The 14,928-nt window shown below is 47.0% G+C and overlaps 1 gene segment (V, D, J or C); it reads left to right on the top strand.

The window, feature by feature from the left end:
• The first annotated feature begins 3,247 nt into the window (after positions 1-3,247).
• The window catches only part of LOC109264355 (immunoglobulin kappa light chain-like), an 82,668-nt gene continuing 70,987 nt past the window's right edge, over positions 3,248-14,928 (top strand). Inside the window, 2 exon segments of the V gene segment in view lie at positions 3,248-3,317; positions 3,442-3,737. Coding sequence covers positions 3,269-3,317; positions 3,442-3,737 — 345 coding nt within the window.

Here is a 14,928-nt window from a genome sequence, read left to right as displayed (position 1 = left end):
TAATAAATAATCTCAAGCCTCAGATATATCCCAGATCGGACCAGCTCTCAGCGTCTCCACTGCCTGACCTGGAGCAAGCCTCCATCATCTTTCACCCGGACCAGGGCTGCACCCTCCTCAAAGATGGCCAGCTTCTTCCCTGGTCCACCTGCAGTCCGTTCTCAACTCGGCAACATCCCCTCGCACCTTCTGCTGACACAGGTTTGTCGGTCAGGTAGCATGACGCCAAGAATTTTGTGAGCCACAGACCGAGGTGCTGACAGTAGCATGGTAGACAAGGACGGCAAGCAGTAGCCAGACGTAGGGTCTACTGTAGTGGCGACAAACGGCTGTCCCCTTCTTGGTGGAGGGGGTGCATAAAATATAGCTACTACCAGACGGGTAGCTGGATCCCCTGGGCACTGAAGCCCGATAAGGGTTCAGGGATAGGATTAATCTTTTCCTTTAAACTGTTGTGCAATTACCTGGTAGGAAAATGCCACGTAAGTCCCGGTTAGGGGACGTCTGTGTTGTGGAGCCCGGGCATCACCTCCATTCTCCTCGTCGTGGCCACCGGATGCCTGAGCTCAACGAACAGGCACCGCCGTGTCTGGGAAAGAGGCTAACTGACCTCCACGGAGTTGGTCATCTCGTCTGCCTGACGATTGAGAGCTCCCTGTACAGGGCACGTGTTGTCATGAGCATTTGCATAGGACACAAATGCTCTTACAGTAAGTGCCTGGTCCAGAGATCCATTCATAAAACTCTACTTTGGAGCCTCTCGTCACCAACCTCCCAGGTCGTTTTATCCAATCTTCTGACCATCGGACCACACCGTTAATGAGTGCCCTTGAATGTTGTAGATGTCTGATTTGGGTTCTCTCTGAGAGGTAACATGGATTGGAAAACACAACCCCAAGCTCTGCCCACTAGATGAATTTCCTCCCACGTGTTCTCCTCTCCACCCCCCCCCCCCACCCCCGCCATTTTTAAAGTGGTCATTAAAGCTAAAAATCTACTTTGGAAGGCTGACAGCATATCCCACGTAAATTAAATCTCAACTATTTTCTTTCTCATTCAGTGTGTAGAGAAAATTCACATAAGGCTGTGGGTATAGGATGAGGGTAAAGGAGGAATTCAGCAAGTGCAGGTTCCAAGACAGTTTGAACAACTTCTACGTGTATAGCACGTGTGCCCTGGGGACTTCGTCAAGGACCAGCCTGTGTTTCCCACTTCTACCTGATGATAAGAGGTTGTTGTGCACGTATGCATTTATATCTGGGTGCATCAGATCCCACTGAATTCATAAAGGACAATGCAGATCACATGGCTTCTTTGTGTCCTAAAGACTACAGGTAGTCTCTACCAGGGCTCAATGAGAAGTCAGGACTATTATCCCACAAGGGATAGGTTATCATTAGGAGCGACCATAACATTGTTGTTTCGATACCCTAGAGGTCTGTACTGTGGTTCTGGAACCTCCAAGTACTGTCCCTATGTGCCACAGGCACTTTAAGCATCATTGGCTTACTGAATCATAAGTCCACTGCATGCTGAACTTGGTGCGGACTCCTCTTCTGTTCTGGGACTCACTCGACACAGCCAACTTTACTACTAAATCAATAAATGAGTCAGAGAAAGTCTCTCAGAAATGGACGTGTTGCCTTCAGAATCCAAAGAGGACCGCTACCTGGGGTTGACTGTATCTTTTAGTTATGAGATTCATGTCTTTATTTTAGAAACAATTTCTCAATATTCCCCAGATCATTTGACTACGGGAAACTTAGTTACAACCACAACCAGGACCATGAGGGAGCTAGGGGCCAATTGTAGGGTTTATCTTGGGTTTGTATACTTAGCCACAGTATTTGATCTGTGACAAAGGAGGCAAGAATATACAATGGGGGAAATACAGTCTCTTCAAAAATGGTTATGGGAGTCAGTTAATCATCCGACTCCTTATTTGAGTTCAGATCATGTAGTGCTCTGAGCTGAGCATGGAACCTGCTTAAGATTCTCCCTCTCCCTCTCCCTCTGCCCCTCCCCCTCCCAAACACAAACAAACAAACAAACAAATATTATACACACACACACACACACACAATGATACTGGGGAAACTGGACAACTACTTGCAAAACAATGAAACTGGACCACTTTCTGGTACCGCACTCAAAAATAAACTCAAGATGGATTAGAGTCCTAAATGTGAAACCTGAAATCATAAACCACCTAAAAGAAAACATAGGTAGTAATCTCTTGGACATTGGCCCTAGCAACCTACTTATAAATGTGTCTCCTCAGCCATGGGGAAAGGAAGCAAAATAAAGTATTGGATCTACACCAAAATAAAAAGCTTTATTACAGCAAGGGGAACCATCAACAAAACCAAAAGGCAACCTAATGAATGGAGAAAGGTATTTGCAAATGACTTATCCAACAAGGGGTTCATGTCCAAAATATATAAAGAATTCACACAACTCAAAACTAAAAAAAACAGACAGTCCAACCGACTCTGGATTTTTAATTATATAAGCCCTAGGAATGAGTTCTTAAAATTGGAAACAATTTAGCCAATATAGTTACAAATATTTTTGTACTCCTCTCCTCACGTTCTCTTCTTAGACCTCCAATTATATGCAAAATAGACTGCTTGAAGCTGTCACACAGTTCACTGATGCTCTGTTCATTTTACTTTTTTCCAAGTTCAGAAAGAGTTTTCTACAAACCCAGTAGATTCTTCACGTGTATATCAGTCACTGTGTGGTCACATGTGCAGGGGAACTCTGTAGATACTCTGGGTTCTGTCTCCGCGCTGACAACGGACCATCCCGAGGCCATCAGCAAATCAGATCAAAGAGAAAGATTGTCTGGCCTCGGTAATATCCCAACGTACCAGATGCAGAGCTTGTTAAATGGCTTGCAGTTTCTTAAAATGTGTCATTCTCAATCGAACCTATCTTAGATGGAGGGGAGGCAAAGAAAGCATATCATGAGCATTGAAGAGTACACAAGACACTTTCCTCAAAGGACAGTAGACTGATTCTATGCCATGGCCCCACAGAGAAACACGTTCTCTGCAGGCACGTGTGTGCCACCCTGGTCAGGCTCGGGCATCTGGCGGACAGGAGCCTGGGTTGTTACTGAGATTACCCAGCCCCGAAGCTGTGCCCAGCCTGTCCCTTCCTCTGCTGATTTGCATATTACTCAAGTACAGCCTAACTGAACACTGATTAATGGGCCAGTCACACCCTGTGCAGGACCCAGTCCCGGTCAGGACACAGCACGGACATGAAGGCCCCCGCTCAGCTCCTGGGCCTCCTGCTGCTCTGGCTCCCAGGTAAGGAAGGAGAACACTGGGAAATTACTCAGCCAGCGCGCCCCGTACTGCCTGGCCCGCCAGCCGCGTCCTCTTATGACACGATTCATCGTGTGGGTCTTTGTTTCTCTGTGCCCCATCTCAGGAGCCAGCTGCGAAATCCAGATGACCCAGTCTCCATCCTCACTGTCTGCATCTCCAGGAGACAGAGTCACTATCACCTGCCGGGCGAGTCAGAACGTTAACACGTGGTTAGCCTGGTATCAGCAGAAACCGGGGAAAGTTCCTAAGCTTCTGATCTATCGTGCATCCACGTTGCAAACTGGGGTCCCCCCGCGGTTCAGCGGCAGTGGGTCTGGGACAGATTTCACCCTCACCATCAGCAGCCTGGAGCCTGAAGACGCTGCCACTTACTACTGCCAGCAGCATAACAGCGGCATCCACAGTGATTTAACGAGAGACAAAAACCTCTATAACCTTCAGTGATTATCTCATTATACCAGGTGCTTCTTTATCAGCAGCTGCTGTGGTGCTCAGCTCAGCATGTCTGTTCTGTTCGGAAATCCTGAGGTTCTGAAAAGCAAGTCCATGACAAGATTTGAACTCTGATCCCTGGCTGTGCCTCAGCCTTCGCTGCACAACTAGGTTCAAACACAATTTCGCCACTAAGGGCATCAGATCCGATTCATATGAATGGACGCCTCCGATGGTCCCGGCCGGCGTGAGAAGACACCCACATCTGCAACAAACAGACACAGGCAGGGAAGAGTGGAAACCAATGTAATTCGCAGATGGCAGGATTGTATGCAGAGAAAATTCCAAATATTTTACAAAGAAGCTACTAGAAATAATAGGAGAAATAGGTCATCATTGGATTCAAATCAACATGCAAAAGTCAGTTTGATTTCTATGCAACTGAAAGAAATACTTAAAAATTAAACTTAGAAAGCGCATGAGTTCCAAGTGCCTCAAAAGCGTCCAGTATTTAGGAAAAATAACAAAATACACTCCAAGTTCCAGAATATCCTTTAAACACACACACACACACACACACACACACACACACACACACAATCTACATAAATGGAAGGCTGTATTATCCCCAAGGATTGAAAGTCTCCATATTGTGAATATGTCAATTCTATCTTCCCTTTCTGTCCATGTCTGTGTAGAAGCTGGAACGTTCACCCCTCACAAGTCTCCAGCTCAAGCTAGGGTGCTTCTAGTGCCTATAATCCCACTCCCTAGCGATTATAAATGCTCAATATGCTGTCCTGTGGAAATCAGCCTGGACCTGCTCGTGCACATCCTGCTGTCTCCAGGAGTCCCTCGTAGGGATAATAAACACCCTCTCGACTTCTCTTGGTAGGTGGCATATCGTCAGCCTCAAAAAATGCCTATTAATTGGAAAAGGAGTACTTCCCACCTCCACGGAAAAACGTTAAAACATAAATATTGAAAGATATAAGGAAAGAAGGAAAGCCCATAGAGTCGAGCCCCACTTTTCTCTTTTCCGGCGAGAATCTGAGATAAAGGACAGGCCAAGAGGCCTCAGAGCTGAGCAAAGCCTTCAGCCATCTCACACAGCCATAGATAAAAATTAATCTCGGGGCACCCGGGTGGCACAGTTGGTTACGTGTCTGACTCTTGATCTTGGTTCAGGTCATGATGTCACAGTCTGTGAGTCGAGCCCCACATCGGGCTCTGCGCTGATGGTGAGGAGACCAGTTGGGATTCTGTCTCTCCTTCTATCTGCCCCTCGCCCACTTGTGCGCGCTCTCTCTCTCCCTGTCTGTCTCCAAATAAACTTAAAAAAAAATTTTTTTAATTAATCTTCAAGGACTATAAAGAAGGAGGGATTCTGACAAATTTCAAGGACTTCAGTTGGAATCCTGGCAGGCCCACCCCCTAGGAGGAGGGAGGAACCGGGCAATGTATGACCCATGCTGGAGCCCAGACTCAAAGCACAATGCAATCCTTGACTGGATGAGGGTGACATACCTTAGCGTTTCAGGCTGCCAGACTCAAATGTAATCTCTTTCTGGATGAAAAAAATCATTCCAGAGCCAAAAATCGCCACTAAACTGTTTCACGGCCACTATGTGTGTAAACCGACAAAAGGATTAAGTACACACAACACAGTATGGTTTTCAGTCAACAATTCTAAGCCAACAAAATCAAGGAGAGAAAAAAACAGGCAACAGAAACAGACCCCTCCTTTTGCAGATATTAGGTAATAGGATGTAACATGCGTAATGCAGGAGGTGACAAGATTGAGAGTTAGAAAGCCCGAAACTATTATAAGTCACCGTCAAGACGACCCAGGTCAAGGTTCTCCCTTCCTGCACACATGACAAAGTGTAAAACCTGGTTCTCCCCAGGCCAGGGGTCATGGCTTTGGAGACCTGCAGATCACACTCACATATTTTTTAATGTTGTTCGATTATTGAGAGAGAGAGAACACAAGATGGAGAGGGGCAGAGAGAGAGAGAGAGAGAGGGAATCCCAAGCTGGCTCTGCACTGCCAGCACAGAGCCCAATGCGGGGCTTGAACTCACGAACCGTGAGATCACGACCTAGCTGAAACCAAGAGTCGGACGCTTGACCAACCGGCTGAGCCACCCAGGCGCCCCGAGATTCACGTTTTTAAAAAAATGTTTATTTATTTATTGAGAGAAAGTGACAGAAAGAGAGAGCACATGAGAGGGGGAGGGGCAGAGAGAGGGAGAGAGAGAATCCCAAGCAGGTTCCACACTGCCAGCCCAGAGCCTCACGCAGGACTCGAACTCACGGAACTGTTGAGATCATGACCTGTGCAGAAACCAAGAGTTGGACGCTTCACAGACTGAGCCACTCAGGTGCTCCTGGTACATCATTTCTTTCTTTCAGAACTATTTTTTCCTATTTGCATTTCCATGGTAAGTTTCTTCCCTTTTCCAGTTTCCCATGGGTGGCTGTGCTGAATCAGGCTCTATCCCTCTTGTCGGTGGCAGTGGGAGGGCATGTCTCCATCTCCTACAGGGCCAGTCTCAGTCCCATCCATGGCACCGGTTCCAGCAGAAGCCACACCGATCTCTGGAACCACTGATGCAGAGGGTGTCCACAAGGCCCCCCGGGGGCCCAGCCTAGGTCAGTGCCAGTGGGTCAGGGACAGATTGCACACACATAATAGGCAGCATGGAGCGTGGGGACACCACGCACACTTGTGCACACAGAACCCTCACTACGACCCTGCGCAGCGTGACGACCCTAAACACACCCTCCCGCGTGGGGGCGGCGGTTCTGCTCAACCCAACAGCTGCCTCCTCCAGGGATCAGTCAGGGCAGCTGCTCCTCTCAGAGGAAAACCAAGCTGGGGGGGGGAGGTGACAACAGTGGGGGGCCCTCGCAGGAGGGCAGTGAGGCAGAAATATGGGTTTAACGCTAGCTAATAGCACAGGATTCGTGTTAATTTTCAGGTTTGGTAAGTAGGCTGTGGTTATGCAAGGTGATACGTTAGGGGAAGCCGGGGCGGGAGTATATAGGAACTCTCTTTTGTGTGAAATTTTGGGTGAGTCTAAATTATTCCGAAGTAAATGATGGCATAGAAATAAAAATAACTCAAAGTCAGGAGAGGGCATAGTCTTACTGAAGAATTCTGCAAGCCCCATTCTGTTTTTCCTTCAGTCTCCGGTTGTAATTCCAGCGGCTGCTGGTGATGCCCGGCTCCCATCATCTGCAGGGTGTTCACTTATTGGAGCAATCTTGAAATACATAGAAGGTGATCAAACTTGCTAGTGCCTACTTCTGAGAATAAAACTCCAAGTGACCAGAGTTCAGTGTTTGCTTAGAATCCCATTTCTTTTTGTGGCACCCGGGTGGCTCAGTCGTTTAATCATCCGACTGTTGATTTCAGCTCAGGCCATGGTCTCACACAGTTCATGAGATCGAGCCTCGAACTGGGCTCCGCACGGACAGCACGGAGCCTGCTTAGGATTCTCTCTCTCTCTCTTGCTTTCTTCCCCTCCCCTGTTCTCTTTCTCTCTCTCTCAAAAAATAATACACATTAAAATAATTCTTTAAATTAACATGAAAAAAGCTTAAGGTTCACCAAATATGTGTGGAATTCAGCCTTATTTAGAAGTATAAAGGTGACCGGGAAAGTTCTAGAGAACTACAAAACTGGTCGAGGAAAAGAAGGAAACATTTAACACAAGTTACTATTTTTTTAAATATGTATTTATTTTTGGGGGGTGAGTGCAGGTGGGGAGGGGCAGAGGGAAGGGGACAGAGGATCTGAAGCAGGTTCTGGGGCTCGAACTCACGAACCTTGAGATCATGACCCGAGCTAAAGTCGGGCGCTCAACCGACTGAGCCACCCAGGTGCCCCAGTGTGTGCCTGTACTCTTTAGGCAGCATCGATTTTATCTCTCAATTTCCCTTCAAACACAGACATGTTATATTACTTTGCTCACGTGGGAGTGCCCGCCCACCCCCACTGCCTCCTCCCAGCTGCTGTGCCCACAGGAGATTTGCATATTGTTCCCTAAGGGAGGGCTAACGTACACAGTCTCAGATAAAACCTTTGCACCTGACATAAAAGATCAGCTCTAATCTTGCTTTGATTGATCAGGACTCACCAGTTCAGCTTCTCAAAATGAGGTTCCCTGCTCAGCTGCTGGGGCTGCTGATGCTCTGGATCTCAGGTGAGGACAGAGGGGGGATGAGAAAGGAGAGCGGGGTGTGGAGGGAGAGCTCTGGGGGCGGTACTGCTCCCCACATGTGTTCTGCCCACAGGTGGGACTGCCCTCCAGCAGGGGAATTTAATTTGGGGGCCTGGGAAATCAAGAAGAAACTGAAAGGAACAAAGAACAGTGCTTTAGTGAGATGCTGAAAAGGAAGAGGCCACTTTGTGCCTGCAATTCTTTGGAAACTGGATACATTTAGAGGATGAATCAAATCACCAAAAGTGATTTAGCCTTAAATACAAAAACATTTTAAATCATAAAAATGGCTTCTAAGGTTTCTGCATAACGTTGTGCTTCTCTCTCATTATTTTAGGATCCAGTGGGGATGTCGTGATGACGCAGAGCCCTCTGTCCCTGCCCATCACCCCTGGAGAGCCGGCCTCAATCTCCTGCAGGGCCAGTCAGAGCCTCCTGCACAGTAATGGAAACACCTATTTAAGTTGGTACCTGCAGAAGCCAGGCCAGTCTCCACGGCTCCTGATCTATAGGGTTTCCAACCGGGCCTCTGGGGTCCCAGACAGGTTCAGTGGCAGCGGGTCAGGGACAGATTTCACCCTGAGAATCAGCAGGGTGGAGGCTGACGACGTCGGAGTTTATTACTGCCTGCAAGGTACACACAGACCTCCCACAATGGTTCAGCCCCAAACACAAACCTCCCTGCCTGTCACTGCCCAGCTGCCCACATGTGCTGTTTGTCTGGGGAGCAGGCAGAGCAGATTCTGAACGTGTGTAAGAAGATGCTAGAGAACTCAGGGGATAGGTTGCAGCTGAGGGCTCTGGGCCACAAGGGCCTCGGCTGCAGCTCAGGCACCCCACACCGAGGCCCTGGAAACGGCATGTCCTTGCTGGGTGGAGGCAGCAGGGGCGTGGAGGGGCCCGAGAGCCTTTGGAGCCAGCAGTCATGAGAAAAAGGGAGAGGTGACTGAAAACTCATCGCAATTTGCCCTGCCTGGCCTACGGGTGTCAACTCAGTCCGCATGACAGGCAGACAAGCGGGTCAGATTTGTGGAACACAAGTTAAATACACGTTGAAGTTCAGCAATTTGGGTCTATCTTTAAGAAGATCAGATCTGGTAATATTATGAAATTGATATTTACCCACTTTCCTATTTCTCCTCTTAGTACTTATGTTCCCACTCCATTGACATGTTTAAGGGAACATGCTAAACAAGCTGGTGTCAGGTGGGATGAACCGAGAACAATCAGTAAAAGTGTTGGATTCTGAGTGTGCAAAGAATCTTCCGTAATTTCAGAGCAGGTATGATATTGTGAGAGGTGACTGATGTGTGACTTTTACAAATAATCAACACATTTAATGCTATAAATTAAGTGTGACAAAGTCCCTGTTTCTGGCAAACGACCAATTTTGGGTTTTTTCTTTGTTAAAATTTTTATTTTTTTTATTTTTAGAGAGAGGGTGCACGCAAGTAAGGGAGAGGGGCAGAGGGAGAGAGAGAATCTTAAGCAGGTTCCATGCCCAGCTCAGAGCCTGATGCAAGGCTTGATCCTATGACCCTGGGGTCATGAACTGGGCCAAAGTCAAGAGTCAGAACCAACTGAGTCAACAGGCACCCCACAATCCACCGATTTCGATACACTGTTTTCTTTAGTTTTAAAACAATATCTAATTTCTCTTTTCATTTCTTGTTGGGCCCAAGTTTCACTTGCTGGGTATACTTTCTAGTGAGAGCAGATACTTAGGAAAGATGACCAACTTCAATCACAGGTGCCTCAGGGCCTAGGAATCCACTCCAGGGACCTGCGTTGGGAAGGTCCTTCTGCTGGATGGCTTGACCTCAGTACTCATGCAAATAGAAAGTCTCCCTCTAAATCAGAGACAAGTCCCTTTTGGGCCGATCAGGGAACAGGCTCTGTATATCTCTCATGGTGGCCAAAGCAGTGTGGGTTTGGAATATCTGAGCTGACAAAGTCTATAGGTCATCAAAGTCTATAGGTCATCTGAGCTGACAAAGTCTATAGCTGACAAAGTCTATAGTCTATAGCCTGAGAGTATCACATTCTCCGTTCACAAACCCTGATTCTAAAAAAACAGATTCAGACTGTTTCACCAAACCTGTCTTCCCACCCACATCACACACTGTCTTCCCATTTTATGGAACCCAAACTAATATCGTCTGACAACAGAGACAAATCTACATTAAAATCCACCTGTGTAAGTCCTTCCTTATTCAGCTGATGATGGTCAAGTATAGAGAGACTCACAGAACTGCTCTGTCTCCACGAGGATGCCTTGCATCCCTTTACTTATCACGTGTGTGGACTCACGGTCAGTTTCGTTGACCAGGCCACAGCATGGTTGGTTATCAGGCAGGAGACATTCTTTTTTAGAACTAGGAATATTATGATCTCTGTATATAGATATATAAGGACGTTTCAAAGCCTCTTTGTAACCAAGAAAGAATTCTTATAAGATTGAACGTTCTCAAAAATAGTAATTTGAACATATATGATGCATATCAATGCCCGGGTGAGTGCTTTGGGGGGACATCTTCCTCACTTGGGACACAGAGTTAACCCTGGAAGCCCCAGCTCATTTTCTTTGCCTCCTATTACTCTGGCTCCCCGGGGAGAGGAACATGGGATTATTCTGCATGTCAATGAAAAGTTTCTCGATGTTGTTGAGTCCTGTGCGCCTGTGCACAGTCAGCCCAATAATTAAAGCTCCACAGAGACCAACCATCCTAGCTCTGCTGGGAAGACAACAGTTAAGGTCTAGGTTACATGGACGACTTTTGTGTTTCATGGCCAACCTCGGCTACCGTCAGAGAAACCATGATGATGTAGTCCGCAGCCTCCCTTTCTCTGTCCCCAGGTGACAGGACAATCCTGACCTAGCCCTAGAGGCTAGTTTGGTACCAGCAGAAACGCGGGCAGACCTCCAGGCTCCTCATCTATGGGGCACCCCCCAAGGCCATAGGCACCCGAGGCCAGTTCAGGGCCGGTAGATCTGAACCGACTTGACTCTCGCCACGGGCAGCCCGGAAGCGGAGGATGCGCCGGTTTGCTACAGTCAGCCAGACCCCAGTGAGAACCACAGTGACCCCGTCTCTACCACAGCCCTTAGCAGCCTCATCTGCCTTCACCCTCTTTCACCCCTAGTGAACAGCTGTTTCCTCCAGAGGCAGGGACATATATCTTCGGCAGTTTTCTCTGTTCCCTTTGTCACCCCAAAGAGGAGGTTGTGAGCGTTAGAACCATACTTCATTCAGGTCTTATTGAATTCCCTGGGCTTTCAGACTCTCTTTTGCTCCCCCTCACAAAATGTCAGATGTTAAAGAAACATGGAAAACGTCATGTTCACATCTACACTTTTTATCAGGAGGAAACTGAGGCTCGGGGAAGGTCATCAACATCCCAAGTTTGTGCAAACAGTTAATGGTGAATAGATTAAGGGGGAACCTCCTCTCTCAGATTCTCCAATTCCTCATAGTTTGATCTGAACAAATGATGGCCTCATCTGTGAATGTGCAGTCCCTGACAAAATGGTTCCAGAAATGTTCCCCAGGGGCCCTCAGGGGATATTTTCTCTCAATCACAGCAGTAAGGTCTGGAGCCTGAAAATCTATTCTTGGCCAAGTCCTTTCAAGGAGAAGTACACGTTTTCTTTGCCGAAGGCCCCTTAAAAGCAACTCTGAGAATCGTGTGGTTTCAGAGGAAGAGAGACGCAAGTCCCCTGCGCGTAGGGGAGGAGGTCCTGGCTTGTCAATCCACGTGGTGCATCTGCTTCCTTGTGTAAGTGAAGTGGATCTCCGAGAGGGAAGGTTCTCGGTGCTTTTACAAAGTGAGCATCCACCTGGTCCGGGGTATCACCTGTCTGTCCCTGTCCAGACGGGTTTAATTTGAACTTCTTAGGAAGGAAAGCTCCATGGACCAGTTATGTGAAGTGAATTTCCTTGGCGATAAGAATCTGTCAAGGAAACATTCGTGTAATTTGTATCAGAAAATCCCAACCCCACAGATCTGCCTCCTGTTTCCTTGGTAGTTGCCCAGCTAAGACCTTGCCTATCTGTTGAGTTCTCTTCAAACACCCCTGAACCCTCAAAGCACTGGGAAAACGAGCATCCCAGTGTGTGACCTGGCATCTAATTATCCTCAGTATGAGTTTCCACAAAAGACAGGCACTGGTTCCATCCAGAGAAGAGAACCCACCGGCAGGCAGGGCAAAATAGATCTTTCTGTCAGAAACTGAAGGACACTCAGCTATTGATTCATTAGCACAGAAATTTATCCAGCACTCTAACTCATTCTGGGTTTAAAAGCCTCCTATGCTTTGAGGACCTAGAATTGGGGCTCATATTAAATAACTACACATTGAAGTCATCTTTTTAGTCACAAGAGGAACGCTGTTCTGTTACTGGAACGTTTAGCTGAAAGTCATGTCTGTATCTATGAATGTTAGAGCAGTTTTCAAAAAGTTACATATCACTTATCAAAGAGTAAGTGAAAATACTAGAAGCAAGAGATTTTATGTAAGGATTTGTTCAAGGCAAGGTGATAAGAGATATTATTTCGTCTCACAGCAAATGTGGATCTATCCCTGTGTACACTGAAGAGATATCATGAAGGGACCGTGAGGAAACGTGGAAAGAAATACCTCCCCTGCTTTCCGGGGATGAGGAACTGCCTCACTGATTCTCTCCAGAAACAATTCTCCCATTGTTCGTCATTGATTCTTAAAGATTATTAATGAAAATTACTTAGGGTATTTGTGAGTAAAGGCCCCATGGCCAGAGATACTCATTTCCCAAGTTGTCTTGAGTTTACATAAATTCTTTTTTTTTTTTTAATTTTTTTTAACGTTTATTTTTGAGACAGAGACAGAGCATGAACGGGGGAGGGTCAGAGAGAGAGAGGGAGACACAGAATCTGAAACAGGCTCCAGGCTCTGAGCTGTCAGCACAGAGCCCGACGCGGGGCTCGAACGGACCGTGACATCATGACCTGAGCCGAAGTCAGACGCTTAACCGACTGAGCCACCCGGGCGCCCCAAGTTTACATAAATTCTTGAAGGACACTTTGCTGAGAACTGAACTCTAGTATGTGGCTTCTTTTTCTTGTCATTTTGAAGATGTCTCAGTCTCTGCTTCCCTCTGTTTGTGTTTGAGAAATTAACTGACAGTCTTCTTGTTCCTTCGAAAAGGGAGGATTTTCTTTCAGGTTTGTTAAGATTTTTTTCTATGTCATCAGGAAAGAGACTAAATAAAGAATGGTGTTCCTCATACAATAACATGTGCGTGCAGAGCAACAACAATCAACTTCAACGAATGCCAACAGCGTATGAACCTAATATGCGGTTGGTGAAAGAAGCTTCATTCGTGCAGAGTCCAAAAAAAAAAGGAAACATTGAACCGTTTGTGAGACGCCCTTCGGGGGCAAAGCTGTAAAGCAAAATGAGGGAGTGATTATAGTGGAGGTCAGGGTGGTGGTGTATCAGGTGTTCGTTCCTTTTACTGCTAGTTGGCATGGCATCGAATAGACAGATCACATTTTGTTCATCCATTTATAGGTTGATGGACATTTGTGCTGTTTCTACTTTGGGGCTCTTATAAATAAGGCCTGTTTATCTAGCATCGACTGTAGAATACTTCACGATGGAGAACCAAATTTTAAATATCACATAGGATGCTGTCAGTACAAGTAACAGAGGGTTAGAGAAAGTGTGGGTCCCAGAACGGACTGAGTCAATGACTTAAAGATCAAACAGTTTCGGGGCGCCTGGGTGGCTCAGTCGGTTGAGTGGCCGACTTCGGCTCAGGTCATGATCTCACAGCTCGTGGGTTCGAGCCCCGCGTCGGGCTCTGTGCTGACAGCTCGGGGCCTGGAGCCTGCTTCGGATTCTGTGTCTCCCTCCCTCTCTCGCCCTAACCCACTCGCATTCTGTGTCTGCCTCTCTCAAAAATAAATAAAGATCAAACAGTTTCCACGTCATTGCACTGCTGTCCTCAGCCTATTAATAACAGGCACCCTCGTGATGGGAAAGTGGCTGACATGCCACTTTGTGTCCAAACCACAGGAGAAAAACACTGTCTGTTCACTGAAACGTCAGATACAATTTTTGAGTCTGTATTTAAGTCCTATGGAGCAACCCAGAACAACCACAGTAACTGCATATACTGCTTCTCTTCAGGCAGTAAAGGTTGGGGTTATGTCAGCTTGCCACAAATCCAGAGAAAAGGTAGAAGCTGAAAGCATAAGGTACTGAGATGTTTAATAATGAAGCCTGTCTATATGCTCAGTAAGCATTCGATCCTCCTTCCACACTCATGGTATGCCTTGAGATCAGGGTAGTGAGAATGGGTGAGTCTTCATAACAGAGCCCCCGTGGCAGAGAGGAGACACAGCCCCAAGAGTCCAGAAGAATATGCAAGTATTTTCACACTGAAGAAACAGGAAATGCAGAGATGCCCTAGAGATCCTGGAACCTAAATCCAGACTCACTGTCAGATATCGAACTATGAAGTCACCTCCAGCCCTACCTGTGAGGTCTACGCAGCTTCTCTAAAACTCACATAGTCCCGCCCCTTCTCAGTGTGACCTTAAATGCTTTTGCAAGTCTTTAGCTGAGATCCAGTGAGATATTATTTTTCCGTTTCCATTTTCCCTTTTCCTGATAGCCTCTTGCCAGAAGAGAGAAGAGAAGCTGAGTGAAGGGCAGTCTTCTGAACTCACTGAGTAATGGTTTCTTGAGTTGGGCAGTGATGCAGGTGATGGGATGGTTACAGGGAACGCTGACGTGCCACATTCCAGGAGAGCATATCCTGCCGCGAAAGCACACTGGTCCCCTCTCCACAAGATGCAGCCGAAGCCATGAGCGGGCCAGTGATATAAATCTATCTGTGAGAACAACTCAGATTCAGGAGATACAAAAACTCTTGGGAAAGGTA

The sequence above is a fragment of the Panthera pardus genome, unplaced genomic scaffold (assembly GCF_024362965.1).
Source record: "Panthera pardus isolate Hobbes unplaced genomic scaffold, ASM2436296v1 HiC_scaffold_26, whole genome shotgun sequence".
Taxonomy (NCBI): Eukaryota; Metazoa; Chordata; class Mammalia; order Carnivora; family Felidae; genus Panthera; species Panthera pardus.
The sequence above is the reverse complement of the archived record's forward strand: the minus strand, read 5'-3'. Positions and strand labels throughout refer to the sequence as shown.